Below are 14,483 nucleotides of genomic sequence, written 5' to 3' on the forward strand. Positions count from 1 at the left end.
AGGCCTACTATGCCTATGGGAAGTTACCCGTAATTTCTTGAATCTTATATTTAGGAAAAACAGACACATTATTTGGGCATTTTTACATGATGATAGAAAGAAGTTGAACAATAACTTTATTACATTACATTTGGCTGGAATGACTGTTGAAAACGCGGCACGCCGTCAAACAATCTTGCAATCCAAACAGTGATAAGGCCAAAACAATATTTTTACGGCACTTCGATACTGAAGCAGGTTAGGATAATTTGCGAAGGAGGTTAGGATTCTGAGGTTAAGGTTAGGAAAAGGGTTATGGTTAGCGAAAATGCTCTCCTAACCTGCTACGGAAATAACTTTGTATTGAAGTGCCGTAAAAAGAGTGTGGCCCAAGGCCGATAAGGCGCATGGCCTAGTTTCTGGGAAACCAAGAACAAAACAGAAAATAGCCTTTAAAAAAAACACTGTCTTGCGAAAAACACATCCATTATTCCTTAACAAATTATCTCTGTATAAAATGAGTTTTGCGCGCCATCAAGTGGATAGAATCAGCATTGCAAATGTGAAATCATAACGCTAAAACTGCAACTGGATACAGATGTAATTCATGCTTGAATAAAAATCTATTTCAGTACGGTAGCAAAGTTCAAACTGAAAAAAAACAAGTACATTGCATGCTATAATCACCACCAAATAAATATACAAATAAATACATGTCTCATGCCAGAACAGCAGGCACAGTGACACTCAACAGATGTTTTCACAGTTATGTGACCCTGTTTTGTGATATTTGGATTGGGGAGGTGATCGGTGACGTAAGAGGAGAATTTACCCCCTCATCTCCTACGGACTGGGGTCTCAGTGCAGAAGGAGCCGGACAGGAGAGCTGAGACCAAGATGAAGAAGTTTGTGGCATTTTCCCTCTGTCTGGTCCTCTTGATCATCTACACAGCAGGTAGGCTCATTTTGAAGAGGTAAATTGCCTTTAGAAAAATTTATTAATTAACCTTTTGGTGGCTTGTGAGTCTTTTGAAGGTTTCTGATAAAAGTTTATCTTTGCATGTTTTTCTAAATGTTATTGCAATAGAAATGTTGTTTTAAGAAAATATGCAGTTGTTAAGTAGTAATTAATGCAGTAATTTATATGCTCAAATAATTACATGCATAAAGAAAAGTAATTGCTTCATAATTAAACTTACAAAATAAAAATGCAATTCAGTCGTGCACAGAAAAGCAAATATTGTGTTGCGTCATTGTAACTAGTAAATATGGAACTAAATATTTTTCTGTTGTGTGAAGATATTGCATGAAAATATGAAAATAAGCAAAACAAATAATTGTTCATGTAAAACAAAACAAATATGACAGAATTGTTTTAACTGCATGCACATAGCTCATTTAAATATTGTATTGATCTGCCCCCTATTGCAACATCGGGTACTTCTATTTTTAAGCTCTTATCAATGCAGTTTCAAAATCATTGCAAAAAGCCTGCATGAGCCCTGGGTAGTGCTTTGCCACGTCACTGTGTGTGCCTGGCGCTGTTGACAGAGCCAGCCAGGTTCATTTTCATACCCCCTCGCAGGTTGGCCTTTGGGGGTCACGTGCTCCATGGGCTGGCCTGGCTCTCTGGAGAGTGGGGGAAATGAATGGGTACTTTGTTGCTCCACCAAAAAACAGCCTCCTAATGATATTCTGCTGCTGCTGGGGGACAGACAGAGACAGAGCTCTATGAGACTAGGGTTGCATCTCCAATGGCACCCTATTCCCTATATAGTGCACCACTTTTGACCAGGGTCCAGTGCACTATATAGGGAATAGGGTGCCATTTGGGATGTAGACCAGGGGCTGTTAATCTGCACCCTCAGCCTGGTACATTAGAGAGTACACGGCTCAACATGTACTAGCCAAACAAACAGCATCCACAGCTTCTCCCCTATATCCTCCACACGCTGGGTGTGTGATGTGGGGGTTGTTGTTGATGGTTCCAAATCGAATGCAAGTTTCTCTTCCTGTTTTAATGGCTGCACCTGAAATGGCAAGTCTGGAAATGTGGGTTAAAGTTGTATTTTGAGTTATAAAAATCAAGAGCAACCAGAGAGATACAGGAGGAAAGAGTGGGTGACAAATAATGACTGATTTCAGGAAAATTACAAGAATGTGGTTTTTGGTATATTATGCAGAGAGTACCCTATGTCACTGATTGTTGCAATATTTAGCCACTGCAAAAGCATCATTAGCGACTGCAAAAGCATCAGCTACTCTTCCTGGGGTCCACATGAAACATGACATTATACATAGTACAGGATGTTATTAGTCAAGGACTGAAATACATACATTTAAAAATTCACACATAGCCTACATGCAGTGCCTTCGGAAAGTATTCAGACCCCTTGACTTTTTCCACATCCAGAGATGTTCGATCGGGTTCAAGTCCGGGCTCTGGCAGGGCCACTCAAGGACATTCAGAGACTTGTCCCGAAGCCACTCCTGCGTTGTCTTGGCTGTGTGCTTAGGGTTGTTGTCCTGTTGGAAGGTGAACCTTCACCCCAGTTGGTGGTCTTGAGCGCTCTGGAGCAGGTTTTCATCAAGGATCTCTCTGTACTTTGCTCCGTTCATCTTTCCCTGTCATGTGCCTTTTACTGAGGAGTAAAATTTTAGGTACCCTTCCCCAGATCTGTGCCTTGACACAATCCTGTCTCGGAGCTCTACGGACAATTCCTTCGACCTCATGACTTGGTTTGTGTGAGACATTATATAGACAAAAAAATTCTAAAAACCTGTTTTTGCTTTGTCATTATGGGGTATTGTGTGTAGATTGCTGTGGGAAAAAATATTGAATCAATTTTTTAATAAGGCTGCAACGTAACAAAATGTGGAAAAAGTCAAGGGGTCTGAATACTTTCTGAATGCACTGTATCAGTGCATACACACAATATCTAGGTCTAATACATAGTACAGTGCAAATTACAATACAATATATATAAAAATGACTGTGTCAATTCACAGTTCCCTTTGTGCAGTAGGGTGTTATTTTATCTGGTTTTTAAATCTGGTTTTATTACTAGCTTGAGTTGCCTGGGGTGGCAGAGAGTTCCATGTAGTCATGGCTCTATTTAATACTGTGTTTCCCAGCCTCTTGTTCTGGACCTGGGGACTGTGAGGAGACCTCTGGTCGCATGACTTGTGTTGTATCAATGGGTGTTCAAACTGTGCGTCAACTGCTTGAACAGACAGTTCAGGACCTTCAACAGATCAATACCTCGCACAAAGACCAATAGTGATGCAGTCAATCTCTCCTCATCTTTGAGCCAGGAGATGCATGCCACTGGCACTTTCCCTCCGTGTACATCTAAGTGCGATACGTGCTGCTTTGTACTGGACCAACTGCAATTTACCCTTTGTCCTTCTTTGCCGCACATGACCACACATCTGGGCAGTAGTCCAGGTCCGACAAAACTATGACTTTGCATGACTTTGCGGCTCTGCCAGCTAGTGACCACTTTGCAGAGCTGCCTCCAGGGGAAAAAAGTATGACAATAAATGCCAACCTGCGTAGGCAAACAGTTTTTCAAAGAGTCAGCTCTTTGAAAACGAAGGGATATGGATGTCTTGAAATTCTTTGTCTCTCTATCAACAGATGCAAACCCAATCATCAAGGAGAGCTATGCTAAGCAACTTCTGCGGACCAAGAGGCAGAAGCCCGGCCACCCCGATGAGCCAATGAGGGTAAGGTTCAAAGTGCAAGGGGCACAATTACAAACCTGCAGCGGTGTCAGCCTTCTAAGAATCCATAAAAAATGTTTCACTTAAAAGTTACCCTATAATTTCTTCTGTTTTGATATGATAATGAGAGCTGCTTACGGCTTGATAAACGAACAGCACTTTAGATAATATGTAGTCATACAATGAAACTGCTTGTCAGCTCTTTCTTTCCCTGGTCTGTTTCATTCCAAAAAAAGAAAAAAGACAGCCTACCCCATTCATGATTCTCTCACATTCTCTTCCCCCCTCTTTTGACTCTTGCCCCCCCTCCATCTCCATCTCCATCTCCATCTCCATCTCCATCTCTCTCTCTCTCTCTCTCTCTCTCTCTCTCTCTCTCTCTCTCTCTCTCTCTCTCTCTCTCTCTCTCTCTCTCTCTCTCTCTCTCTCTCTCTCTCTCTCTCTCTCTCTCTCTCTCTCTCTCTCTCTCTCTCTCTCTCTCTCTCTCTCTCTCTCTCTCTCTCTCTCTCTCTCTCTATCCCCCTGTACAGGAGCACTTGCTCCACATGCAAGTTCTGGATCAGAGGGCCCAGGAGACCAACCTGGAACACTGGCTGAACCCCCACTGCTACCCCCGCTGTGACAGGAACTACGGACACCCTGTCTAACCCCCAGTGACCTCGCCTTGACTCCTCACAGCCCAGGTCCCTGTCTGTCAAACACAACCATAAAACATGCCTGCTTGGGTCCCCTGGGGCTTGTTGAGTAGGGAACAGGGTAGCAAAATGCTGTGTAACAAAAAAAAGTACCAGAAAGTACATAATTTCACTACATTTCGAACAATATTCAGTTTCCTGCCTATTGAACACAATGTACAGTACCTATAATTAGCCTATAGGATGGTGCCTTTTGAGGCTGATCAGTTTTGTATTTCCCTCCTGATTGGTTGTAGTTAGAATTGGGGTAAACTGATTCTAGATCTTTTTGTTGTTGTTGTCTTCTGGCGAACAACCTTTTCTGTGTGGCGGAAGGCGTTGACGGCAAGAAGGATGTTGACAACTGTGACGACGACAATGATGATGACGGCCATGATAATGATATGAGGGTGAAGCTCAGAGTGTAACTCTATCACATGCATTTCATGATGAAGCCTCAGCAGGGAACATTAGTGGCCATCAGTAGATACTGGCGATAAGAGCATGATCAGCTTATTCCAGCAACGTTAGCATATAGGAAACATATACAATTATGTTAACATCATAGAGGATACATGATCCGGTTATATGTGGATACAGTTATGAGAAAATATACATTGTATTATGTAAAACAATGTTTAAAAAAACAATTTAATAAATAATCTAATCAAATAAAAAGGTGTTGGAAATGTGGTGGGGTTTTTTTCTTCTTCAGTTTTGAAACTGGACTTTGAACAGGCTTCGGTAAGACTTCTTCCGAGAAAATAAAAACTTTCACTACTAAGAAAGAGGAAATGTGAAGCTGAAGATTTTCCATGGTGTCATAGGCAGTCATGTGGGTTGACCCCGCTGCTGACCCAGGATTACGGTTGTTGCGGTCGGCCATGACCCGAGGTTGCTATCGTTGTTTACTGATGTTTGGGGAATTTAAGACAGTGCCCTTCCCTCGAGTTCACTGTGTGACTCTGCACAGTGCTGTTACTTTCTCGCGCAGGAGGCTCGACAGAAGAACGGCATGCTATTGACCACAATGAATAACAACTTGTGAAAGGAAAGAGGGGTATTATTTGATACAAAGTATTCATCGCTTTATCGCAGCTAAACTGAATGGCCGGGAGCACTATCCTACGCAGTTCTGGATGTGTGTAGGGAGTAAATATATCCAGACAAGAACAAATCCAGTTATTCTCCGAAGTGAACGTTGTGCAAATTATTTGTAACATTGCGTAATATATCATTAAACTGATAATGGCCGTATATGGCCGTATACGACAGAACCGGCACACATTTTACATACAATTTAAGAAATGTGCTGTTGATGTTTGCCAAAAATATCGATCAATTCTTGAAGCATTTGGTCAATTTTTTTGGAAACTTTTCTTGTATTGTATTATATCCCCATGATTCAACATCTAACACTGTTTCATCTGGAGAAATTGCATTGTAGCCTATCAAGAGTCAGATTGTTCAATTACTATCTGCACGTGGCATGCGACCATCATCGAATGATTCTGCAAAACGAATGCACCGATAGGCGTACAAATAGGCCACTGGAACCAACCAAGTAAACAAAAACAGAGTAAGCACGGAACAATCATGCAAATTGATCATTAAACATTAGGCCATAGCCTATACAAAAATGACCGGAGTCTTTTGTCAGGCAAATGCTTTTCCTGTCAGACATAAGTGTAATAGCAGGTTATAACATACATTTCGTAGGCAATCTATGTTAGCTCTGATGACCTATTTGGTAACACAGGCCTACCTACCTTGTGACCCCACATAACCAGCGTGTCCATTCCGCAGATACCGATGGGCGCTGGATTTTATTGGTTTGAGATTTTTTTTTGCAAAAGTACAATTAAATTCTTCCTGTAAGCCCATGGTCAACCACTTAAAATAATTATAGGCTACGGTTTTTTCTGTGAAGAGTTTGCAGGACGACCTCTGAGGACAGCACAATTACATTTAAATAGAATTCAATATAAAACTCTTATTAAAATGCTTTATCAGCTGTCTCTGAGTCCCTACTACCCTATTCTTTTAGCAATCTTTGTCATTTTAATAAAAATAAGACAATGAAATTAGTATTGTATTTTTAATGAAAGCAAATTGGCCCATAGATTTGAGTTGTTTCCTGATTTGTTTTGAAAACATCTGAATCATTACAAAATATATAAACCAAGGTCTCGACTTTCTAGGCCTTTGTGGACCGTTGCCAAAACGCACTAATCTCAACGAAAAATAGGACCTATTTCTCTACTATAATTGGCACTAACATATTGGTAAGAAAATGTCATTACGAACCACGGCAAAGACGAGGTAAACCTATTCCTGCAGTTGGTCTATAAATCCGAAATATGGTCAACGTTATTTGAAATTAGGACAACGGGAAACATGCAAACTGAAGCAGCTTCCTAAATAAAAAAAATCCCATGTCACCAAAATATTTTCTGAAACCTGTAAATCTATAAAGCACATTTGCAACTTTCATCAGTCCTTTTCACAACCAAGGCAAAAAAAAGGAATCTTAAAATCAGTTGGAAGAAATCCTGACAACCAGAAACAGAGACAATCGCAACGAGTTTACTGGAAAGCATCTCAAAAGCAAACTGTGACATCAGGTTGTGATCATCCTGTTACACTGAAAGCATTTCATTTATATGTCCACCACAGATGTCAACAGAAAGACCTTATGTATAATATGTCAATATACGTTCTTCGACAAAGACAGCGTAAACATCAAGCACCTTTCCCATTTTCATTAACAGTTTATAAAATCTGGAAACAAGACCTACATCTGCTGGCCTATAGCATTGTAAAGGCATTATAGAGGACATGTAGGTCAACAAGACATAGATTTGATTCACTTTTTATTAAACCTTCCAAAAAGTGCTTGATAAACTTTTGCAATGAATAGGGTAAGCTACACCTCAATTTGAAATGGCATGGAACATATACTTCACACTATAATTGGTTTAGGATTTCCCTATATTTATTTTTCTCACTGACGTGTGAACTCAAATGACAAATGCGCCCACATTATACCTCTAACGTTTAAAAGGTACTAGCTTGACATAAATATAGCCTGTCTGACAAAGTATATTGTTTGTTTAAAAGCGGATTGTTGAAAACTAAAAGCCATTTGTAAACAAGTAAACGCTGTACACAAGGCATGCAACTCTTTCAAATAGCCAATGGGTGATTAGCTTCAAATGCACTTCCTTTAATTTTGGTCATTACATTTAATAGACTTCCAACTATAGTATATATACACATCTGCACATACAATCCTGTAATTTGTTTTTATACATTACATAAAAAATCTGAATGATAAATGACACTATAAAGTATGGACTTTTCCAAATAATTTGGTACAAGATTGACAGAGCTGAAGACAATTCAAATCAGAGCCAATCATCTTTTATCTTTGAAGAATCCTTGATCTGTGCTACTCTCCCGGATAGTCACTGTCAAAAAGTTTGTGGTCACATCAGTCACCAGAACCTTCTCCACGTTGTTCAAGCAAGGCTTCCAAGTCACCTCGTCCGTTTGGCCCAGGATCCGCGACACAGGGATTTTGGCGATGAGTGAAGGCTTCCCCCTCTGTGGAAGCTCTTCGCTGGGTTGGTGCACATTCTTTTTGGATAGGTGCTTTAGTTGGGGAGGGGAAAAGTAGTTTGAGGGGCACTCTTTAGTCCTGCAGGCCTGGGAGTCAGAGCCTATTCTGTGTGAGTGCAACATGCTCCTGTCTGGGCCGCAGTGCTGCTGTGTGCTCCCACTAGCCACGGGCCTCATTTGCTTGTGGGGATAACCACCCAGCTCCTCCTGGTGCCTGTGGGCTAGTTTATTCCCCCTCATCTCAGACCCCCTCTCTTCACCACCGGACAGGCCCAGCTTGGCCAATTTGAGTGGGCCATATGTCGCCTGCTCCTCTGCCCTCCTCTTGGGGGGCTCTGGGGCGGCGGGAGGAGCGTTGAAGGGATTGTCCTTAAATCGCAGCTTGGGTTTGGGCCCTCTTTTCTTGGGGACGGTCACAAAGCCATCGGGGCCTGGGGGCCTCTGGAGGACTGGTTGACGGTGCTCTCGGACCAGTTCTGGGGGCCTGACCCGCACACTCTCGCCCCTGTTGACAGTGCTGGGTGGGAAGATGGTGGGGACCACGGCCCTCAGCCCCTCTCGGGCTCTGGGGGTGATGACAGGCTCTGGGGTCGGGTAGGTGACACGTATTCCCCGGACCGCATCGCTCCTGAACTCGTACGATTTGGCTTTAGCTTTAGCTTGTGCCTAAACGGGGAGGGAAACCAGAGAAGAACCACTTTTGAACTGGGGTAAATCTTATCAACAACAAAGACGGAAAATTGAAAGTAGGCTATTGCAGTTGGCAATATGTGTAATGTTTTTCCACTGCTCCAATTTCAGTGGGTATAATGTTCTCTTTCATAAAGACTAATTTAAAATGTCAGTTGAGGATAGTCTATTTGTCATTACACATATATACTAAGAGTCTGCCAGCCACTTTATAATGGCTTAATAAATAATGTGCACTTGCAATTAGCAAAACAATGTTATAACAAAGAGTATAATTGTAACAATACATGTACACAACTATAAATGAAGACAATAGACAAAATCTTCACTTGGCATAATATCCCCTGATGAATTTACAGGCTACACCAGTTTGCTAGCACTTTTACATTTTCACAATAGTTACTTGTTATATATATGTATTTTTAGCTCAGTTTGAAAACAGCTATTTACAGGCCTGGGAGAGGACCTGCATTTTAAATTAGATGCTGGTATTTAGCAATTTTCATAGTTGGTTTTCTTGAAAAGACAAGGGCATTCGTTTGATGACGTCTTCAGATTTTAAGATTTCATTCAAAACCAGTCCCATGCAAACTTTTGGAATTAACTATAACGATTGCTTTACTGATGATTACACGCCAAAACGTCATAAGTTTTAACCGTGCCGAATAACCGATGCACGCCTGAACAGACCCTCGCTTTTATAAGCACATTTTATATTCCAAACGTGTAGGCCTACATTGAGTTCATTTCGAAATATAAACAATTAACCTGGCATGTTTATTGATCAATTTGGCTACCTGTCAATCCAACCAATTTACCACGATTCGGTTTTTAAAAAATGTATTAAGGTCTATTAGCACCAGCCTAACTAACTAACCTCCCTAAATACACATTCGCACCTACACAAATACACATCTTGCACTAAAAGTGATGTTGCCTTAATACCGATTGATTCTCATAGGAAAACTTGACGTGGATCCTTCAAACGTGCATATTTACGTGTTAGCGCAACAACAGCTATATATTAACCAGATGAAGAACCTGTGGATACGTAGTGGGTGGAGACTGTGGTATGTTTACATGCCACATGCTACAAATCGTGTCCAACCATGCAGCCCTAAATTCAGTAGATTCCACAGTATCACTGCGTGTTGGATGGATTATTTTCAACAATGCATGCATATCAACATAGCTACCTTTAGCAGGAATGTCTTCGGTTTCGGGCCTCTCTTTTTGGGCCCAAATAGTTCCCTTTCGCGCTCCCTGAAACAGCAAGACACCCATTTTGAGTATCAAGAGAGTGAAGTGCAATAGGCGACTTGCGTGACGGATGCATTTTATTTCGCTGTGCTGCTAACATTGCATGCAATAAATGTACAACATGAACAGGCCCATATCCATACAATTTACCTCTCTTCGAATGCGACGAAGAGGCGGGAGTCCAATATATTTTCCTCCGGTTCCCAAGTGCTAAATCTATGGAGAAAAATACAATTGACAGAGGTTAGTTTCCCACTACATTGGGAAAGAAAGCATCGATACGGGCTAACGTTAGCTTGCTTGCTAACACTGCCAGCGTGCTGCGCTGACTTTGTCACTAGCAGATGCCACCTAGCTAGCAAGCGAACGCCACAGCTAGCAGCCAGCAACATACATGTAGAAGCAAGGTTCTCTAGCATTAAATTCAACGCAACTTACTTCGGTGACCAGCCCTTCCATTTCACAAGGTATTCCATTCGACCCTGCGTGTCATCAGAAATAGAAAAAGAACGCTTCGTTAGGGAACTGCAGTGGCGCGTCAAAATAGATTATGCATGTTAGGAAAATGTGTTTCACATACTCTCCTTATTCGCCGTTTGATGATCGATTCGGCTGCGAAAACCCGTTCCCCGACTGCAGACAGCTCCATGTTTACTTCAATCCAGCTACCGTTAGCTAAAGCTTGGTGGTGAACGCTAGATATTTTTCTCCCCTGTCTCGCGGAGTGAATTCCAGACAGCCCATAATACTCCTGCACAGAAAAGACGTCATCAACAAAAAAAATGATGTGTTGCCTAGGAACCGCAGTCGGTGGAACCATTTAGAGTAAGCCCATTGGGTTAGCCGTTGCTACGTGCCCGCGGTTGCTAGGTGAGTAGGAGGAGCGTCCACTTCTGGAAATTCTTAAGGGGAAAATGGTGGCGTTAGCGCGGTGGATCAATTACTCGGATTATTCGGAGATCTTTAAAAACACATGTCGCCAGATATTAAACGCAGAACATATGCAGAATGAAAATGAATGAACAATGTAATGTAATACGCCAAAGAGGTGAAGGAAAGCAGATTGAATGAGTGCACATTTCAGTTATCAACTGAACTGTCACACAATATTTCAGTTTAAAGTGCTCCTAATCAATAGCTTACAGTCATGATTAGGTAAATTGTATGAAGACACTAGGAGACAATATAGGCCTAAAGGAAATGTCCTATGTCTAAATAGAACATAGGCTATAGATCACATTCATGTGCAATAGTTGATCCTTATTCCAGTTCTCTTGAGCCCTACAAGCAGCGTCATGGATGTTTTAGCTTTTTCTTTCTTTCTCTCGCAATAAATGGTGTCAGTTATAGTCTCCATTCAGTAGGATATTCGTTTAAACCTAAGCTACAGTTTCCATACACGTTTGACTTCATTCAACGAACACAGTCGAAGATGTCTAAATGTGTGGATCAGAGAACACATTGCACCTTTAGCTTAGTCGTAAGTATTTACCTCATTTTTAGCCTTTAAAGTGTTCGAGTAGGCCATTGCCACCAAATTGTTAGGTAGGACCTCAAATAAAATGAATTAACCTGAACATAAACTTTAGACTAATCGGGAAAATATTGTAATTATAGCCTATCAAAAAGTTGAGCGAAATTGGCCTATTGTTTGAGTTAGGGTATGGAAGAAGGCCTATGTAGTGTAATTAATAGAGTAGGGCTAGGCTTCATATAGAAAAACAAAAGCTTAGAATAAAGCTTGTAGGCCTATACATGGGCCTCAATTAGGCAAACAATATTTTCAACTCACAACACCAAGTGATCATTGCACAACCACTCAACAAGGGATATATTTAGGTCTATAATTTCCACGAACCCGTCACTTAAAACGAAGCATAAAATCTCGTCCGTTGCGGTCTCTAATAATTCAGTCTTGGTAAATGAGTTCGCTGACTTGAAATAGGGGCTTTAAATAATTTGCTTACTTTCATTACGATCTGCTCAAATAATTAGACACGTGTGATAAATCCTGTTGTTTTCACAGCATAAATCAGTCAGCTAGGCCTACTGCGTTTATCCACGTTACAGCAACAACTGAAGGAGTATGTGGCCATATGTAAAAGAAAGACAGGTTTGTCAGACCAAAATAGATCAAATAATAATAATAATAATATCCTTGTATTTATCGTTATTGTTAATTGGATAGGCCTACGTATGTATTTTAATTGTTTATTTATTAATACTAATAATAATGATAATATTGTTATTATTGTTATTATCTGTATTATCATTATTATGTCAATATTATTTCTCTAAAATAAAATGAATATGGCATTATAGCACAGATTCAAATGAACAGCATCCAAAGACTTGTCGGATCGGAAAAGGTCAATTTATATAATGTCCCGCGTGTTGGATTATTGTCAAACTTTCCATTCGAATTATTTTTTGTCAGAGAATTAATTAGTCTAAATATTAATTTAAAGTGCATTCAACTAAAGGTTAAACTCACAACACCAATTGATTGGCGGCAGGTAGCCTAGCGGTTAGAGGCGAGCAAGCAACCGGAGGGTTGCCAGTTAGAATCCCGGGTCTGGCGGGAAGTGAGCTGGCAACCGGAGGGTTGCTGCTAGGCCTATCAAATCATAGATTCCATTGCCTGCTGTTGTGTCCTTGGGCAAGGCACTTAACCTCTCACAACAATAGCTCCCCGGGCGCCCAGTGTGGCAGCCCCCTGCACCTCTCCACAAAACCTGTAGGCCTATATGAACGGTTTGGGTTAAAAGCAGAAGTCACATTTCGGTTGAACCTTGTGTGCAATTGACCGATAAACTGATTTTCTTAATCTGACAGCTACAAATCATTCGCAAATATATTTAATTGAGTACTAAAAATAACATATCCATATCCTCTTGAAACTTCATATTAATTCAGACCTCATCACCAAGTTCCCTTAAAGAAAACAGACTCCAAAAGTTCAGATTGATTTTCAAACAAGATTACAGGCCTACATCAATGAACTAAATTACACGAACAAAAAGGCATTCATTTAACACAAACATCCTTCCATTTAAGAATATAGGCTCATATGAATGATGATTTCCTAATTAGGTTGATCTATGCCTAGTTATATAAATACAGCTATATCAGATAGGCGAATCAATCGGATAATATTGCTGTTAAGGCCAACATATGAGTTGAGATGGACGTACAACCAACCATTTGACAAAAAGTATATTGATTAAAATGTCTCAAATGTCGGCCTTTATTATGGTCAAAGTTTATTTGCACATGTGAGGAGCGACAAAGTTTTCTACAACTTTGGTATTGGCATTGTCTCATTTCAATAGGTTTGTATTGTCAAAGCATGCAAAGATCACGCAAGCCTTCATCTCATACTTGTAGACTATAGGCTTTTTACTCTCTGGGATCATTTGGCCCCCGTGAGCAACTCGTTTAGGAGAAACTCATATAGGCTTATTATAACATTGTTTCCCTGATAGACCCAGCCATAATCTATTTCAAATCATCTGATCTTGACTAATAAGCAATACTTAAATACCATTTTCCTATTGCTCGACAGGAATAGAGAGAGAGAGAGGTAGGCCTAATATATAATTGAAAAACCTAACTGAGATAGACTGATGGTTGATTCAGTGTAGCATGCATGTCGATTTTAATTTATAGCGGGCCACCCTAAAGCTTAGAGACATGCAGGTCCATGCAGCCTGTAACACAAAGCAAATCTCAAACGCTGACTGCATGCCTAAACCGCAAAATAGACTCTTCATTGGTTAATTAGACGCCTATAGGTCAATCTGGATCCATTGGAAATGACAATAGGCTAATGGCAATATTGCGCTGACAGGCTGCAATGGATAAGCTGCAATGGATATGGTTGAAACAAAGGACCCCCTCTTTGCCAATCAATGCATGTTATTGCATTGTTTGTTATGATATCAATTAGGCCCATGACGGCACCCATGCAGACACATCAACATCTAGTCAATTACAAGTCATTTCCTAATGTAAATGCTCTCAAAATCCCTGTTGAGATAGAAGCAGTACAGGACAAAGAAGACATGCAGAAAATAGGCTAGATGGGATATTGAACCGTCCCTCATGTTATTATTCGTCATATGCATTTACATTTGGTTTTCATTTTGTCTCTTGTATTTTTCCACAAGCAAACATGATGCCAGTAATGAATTTTGTGCATCGCTTTACCGGAGGAAGACGGGCTGCAGGACTCCTTTTATGGGGTAAGCATTGGTCTCCGCGCGACTGCAGTGCAGCAGTGGTTGCAGCCATATATGGGTGCATGGTCGACCTGTTAGAAGATTATTGGTTCGCTCGTATCTGGGCAACCGCCATTACCTATTGCACAGAAAAGCAAAAAACGAACATCATGCAAAGGCAAGGACATCATGCACAAGGGGAACAACGAATCTTAATTTCTCCTCTCCTATGCAGACACGCGGACACATAATTGCCACAAGCGCGCACGCACGCACGCACTCTCTCCCACGCACACACAGACACAGTTATCAT

At 40.9% G+C, this 14,483-nt stretch overlaps 2 protein-coding genes across 3 annotated transcripts; one reads left to right on the top strand and one right to left on the bottom strand.

Annotated features, from left to right (window-relative positions):
• The first annotated feature begins 808 nt into the window (after positions 1–808).
• c38h17orf67 (chromosome 38 C17orf67 homolog) lies at positions 809–5,058 on the top strand. Its single transcript, XM_029739454.1, has 3 exons — positions 809–934; positions 3,620–3,708; positions 4,236–5,058. Exons 1-3 carry the CDS (start codon positions 877–879, stop codon positions 4,350–4,352), a joined length of 264 nt encoding a protein of 87 aa, XP_029595314.1. The 5' UTR covers positions 809–876; the 3' UTR covers positions 4,353–5,058.
• A 1,891-nt stretch (positions 5,059–6,949) lies between these two features.
• cbx8b (chromobox homolog 8b) lies at positions 6,950–14,174 on the bottom strand. 2 transcript variants are annotated; one of them, XM_029739067.1, is made up of 6 exons: positions 14,160–14,174; positions 10,531–10,701; positions 10,389–10,432; positions 10,101–10,166; positions 9,887–9,953; positions 6,950–8,666 (listed from the first exon to the last, which is right to left on the bottom strand). In XM_029739067.1, the coding sequence occupies exons 2-6, from the start codon at positions 10,597–10,599 to the stop codon at positions 7,797–7,799; spliced, it is 1,116 nt and encodes a 371-aa protein (XP_029594927.1). In that variant the 5' UTR covers positions 10,600–10,701; positions 14,160–14,174; the 3' UTR covers positions 6,950–7,796. The 2 variants fall into 2 exon arrangements, with proteins under 2 accessions (XP_029594927.1, XP_029594928.1); XM_029739068.1 differs by lacking the exon at positions 14,160–14,174 and having other exon boundaries at positions 10,531–10,713.
• Between the last annotated feature and the right edge of the window lie 309 nt (positions 14,175–14,483).

Source organism: Salmo trutta, chromosome 38, assembly GCF_901001165.1.
Source record: "Salmo trutta chromosome 38, fSalTru1.1, whole genome shotgun sequence".
In the NCBI taxonomy this organism is placed as follows: domain Eukaryota; kingdom Metazoa; phylum Chordata; class Actinopteri; order Salmoniformes; family Salmonidae; genus Salmo; species Salmo trutta.

Coding starts and splice junctions, on each gene's coding strand:
- c38h17orf67 (XM_029739454.1), top strand. CDS start 877: ATGAAGAAGTTTGTGGCATTTTCCCTCTGTCTGGTCCTCTTGATCATC. Junction 935..3,619: donor CTTGATCATCTACACAGCAG/GTAGGCTCATTT, acceptor CTCTATCAACAG/ATGCAAACCCAATCATCAAG. Junction 3,709..4,235: donor ACCCCGATGAGCCAATGAGG/GTAAGGTTCAAA, acceptor CCCCCTGTACAG/GAGCACTTGCTCCACATGCA.
- cbx8b (XM_029739067.1), bottom strand. CDS start 10,599: ATGGAGCTGTCTGCAGTCGGGGAACGGGTTTTCGCAGCCGAATCGATC. Junction 10,433..10,530: donor TCAAACGGCGAATAAGGAGA/GTATGTGAAACA, acceptor GATGACACGCAG/GGTCGAATGGAATACCTTGT. Junction 10,167..10,388: donor TGGAAGGGCTGGTCACCGAA/GTAAGTTGCGTT, acceptor TTTTCTCCATAG/ATTTAGCACTTGGGAACCGG.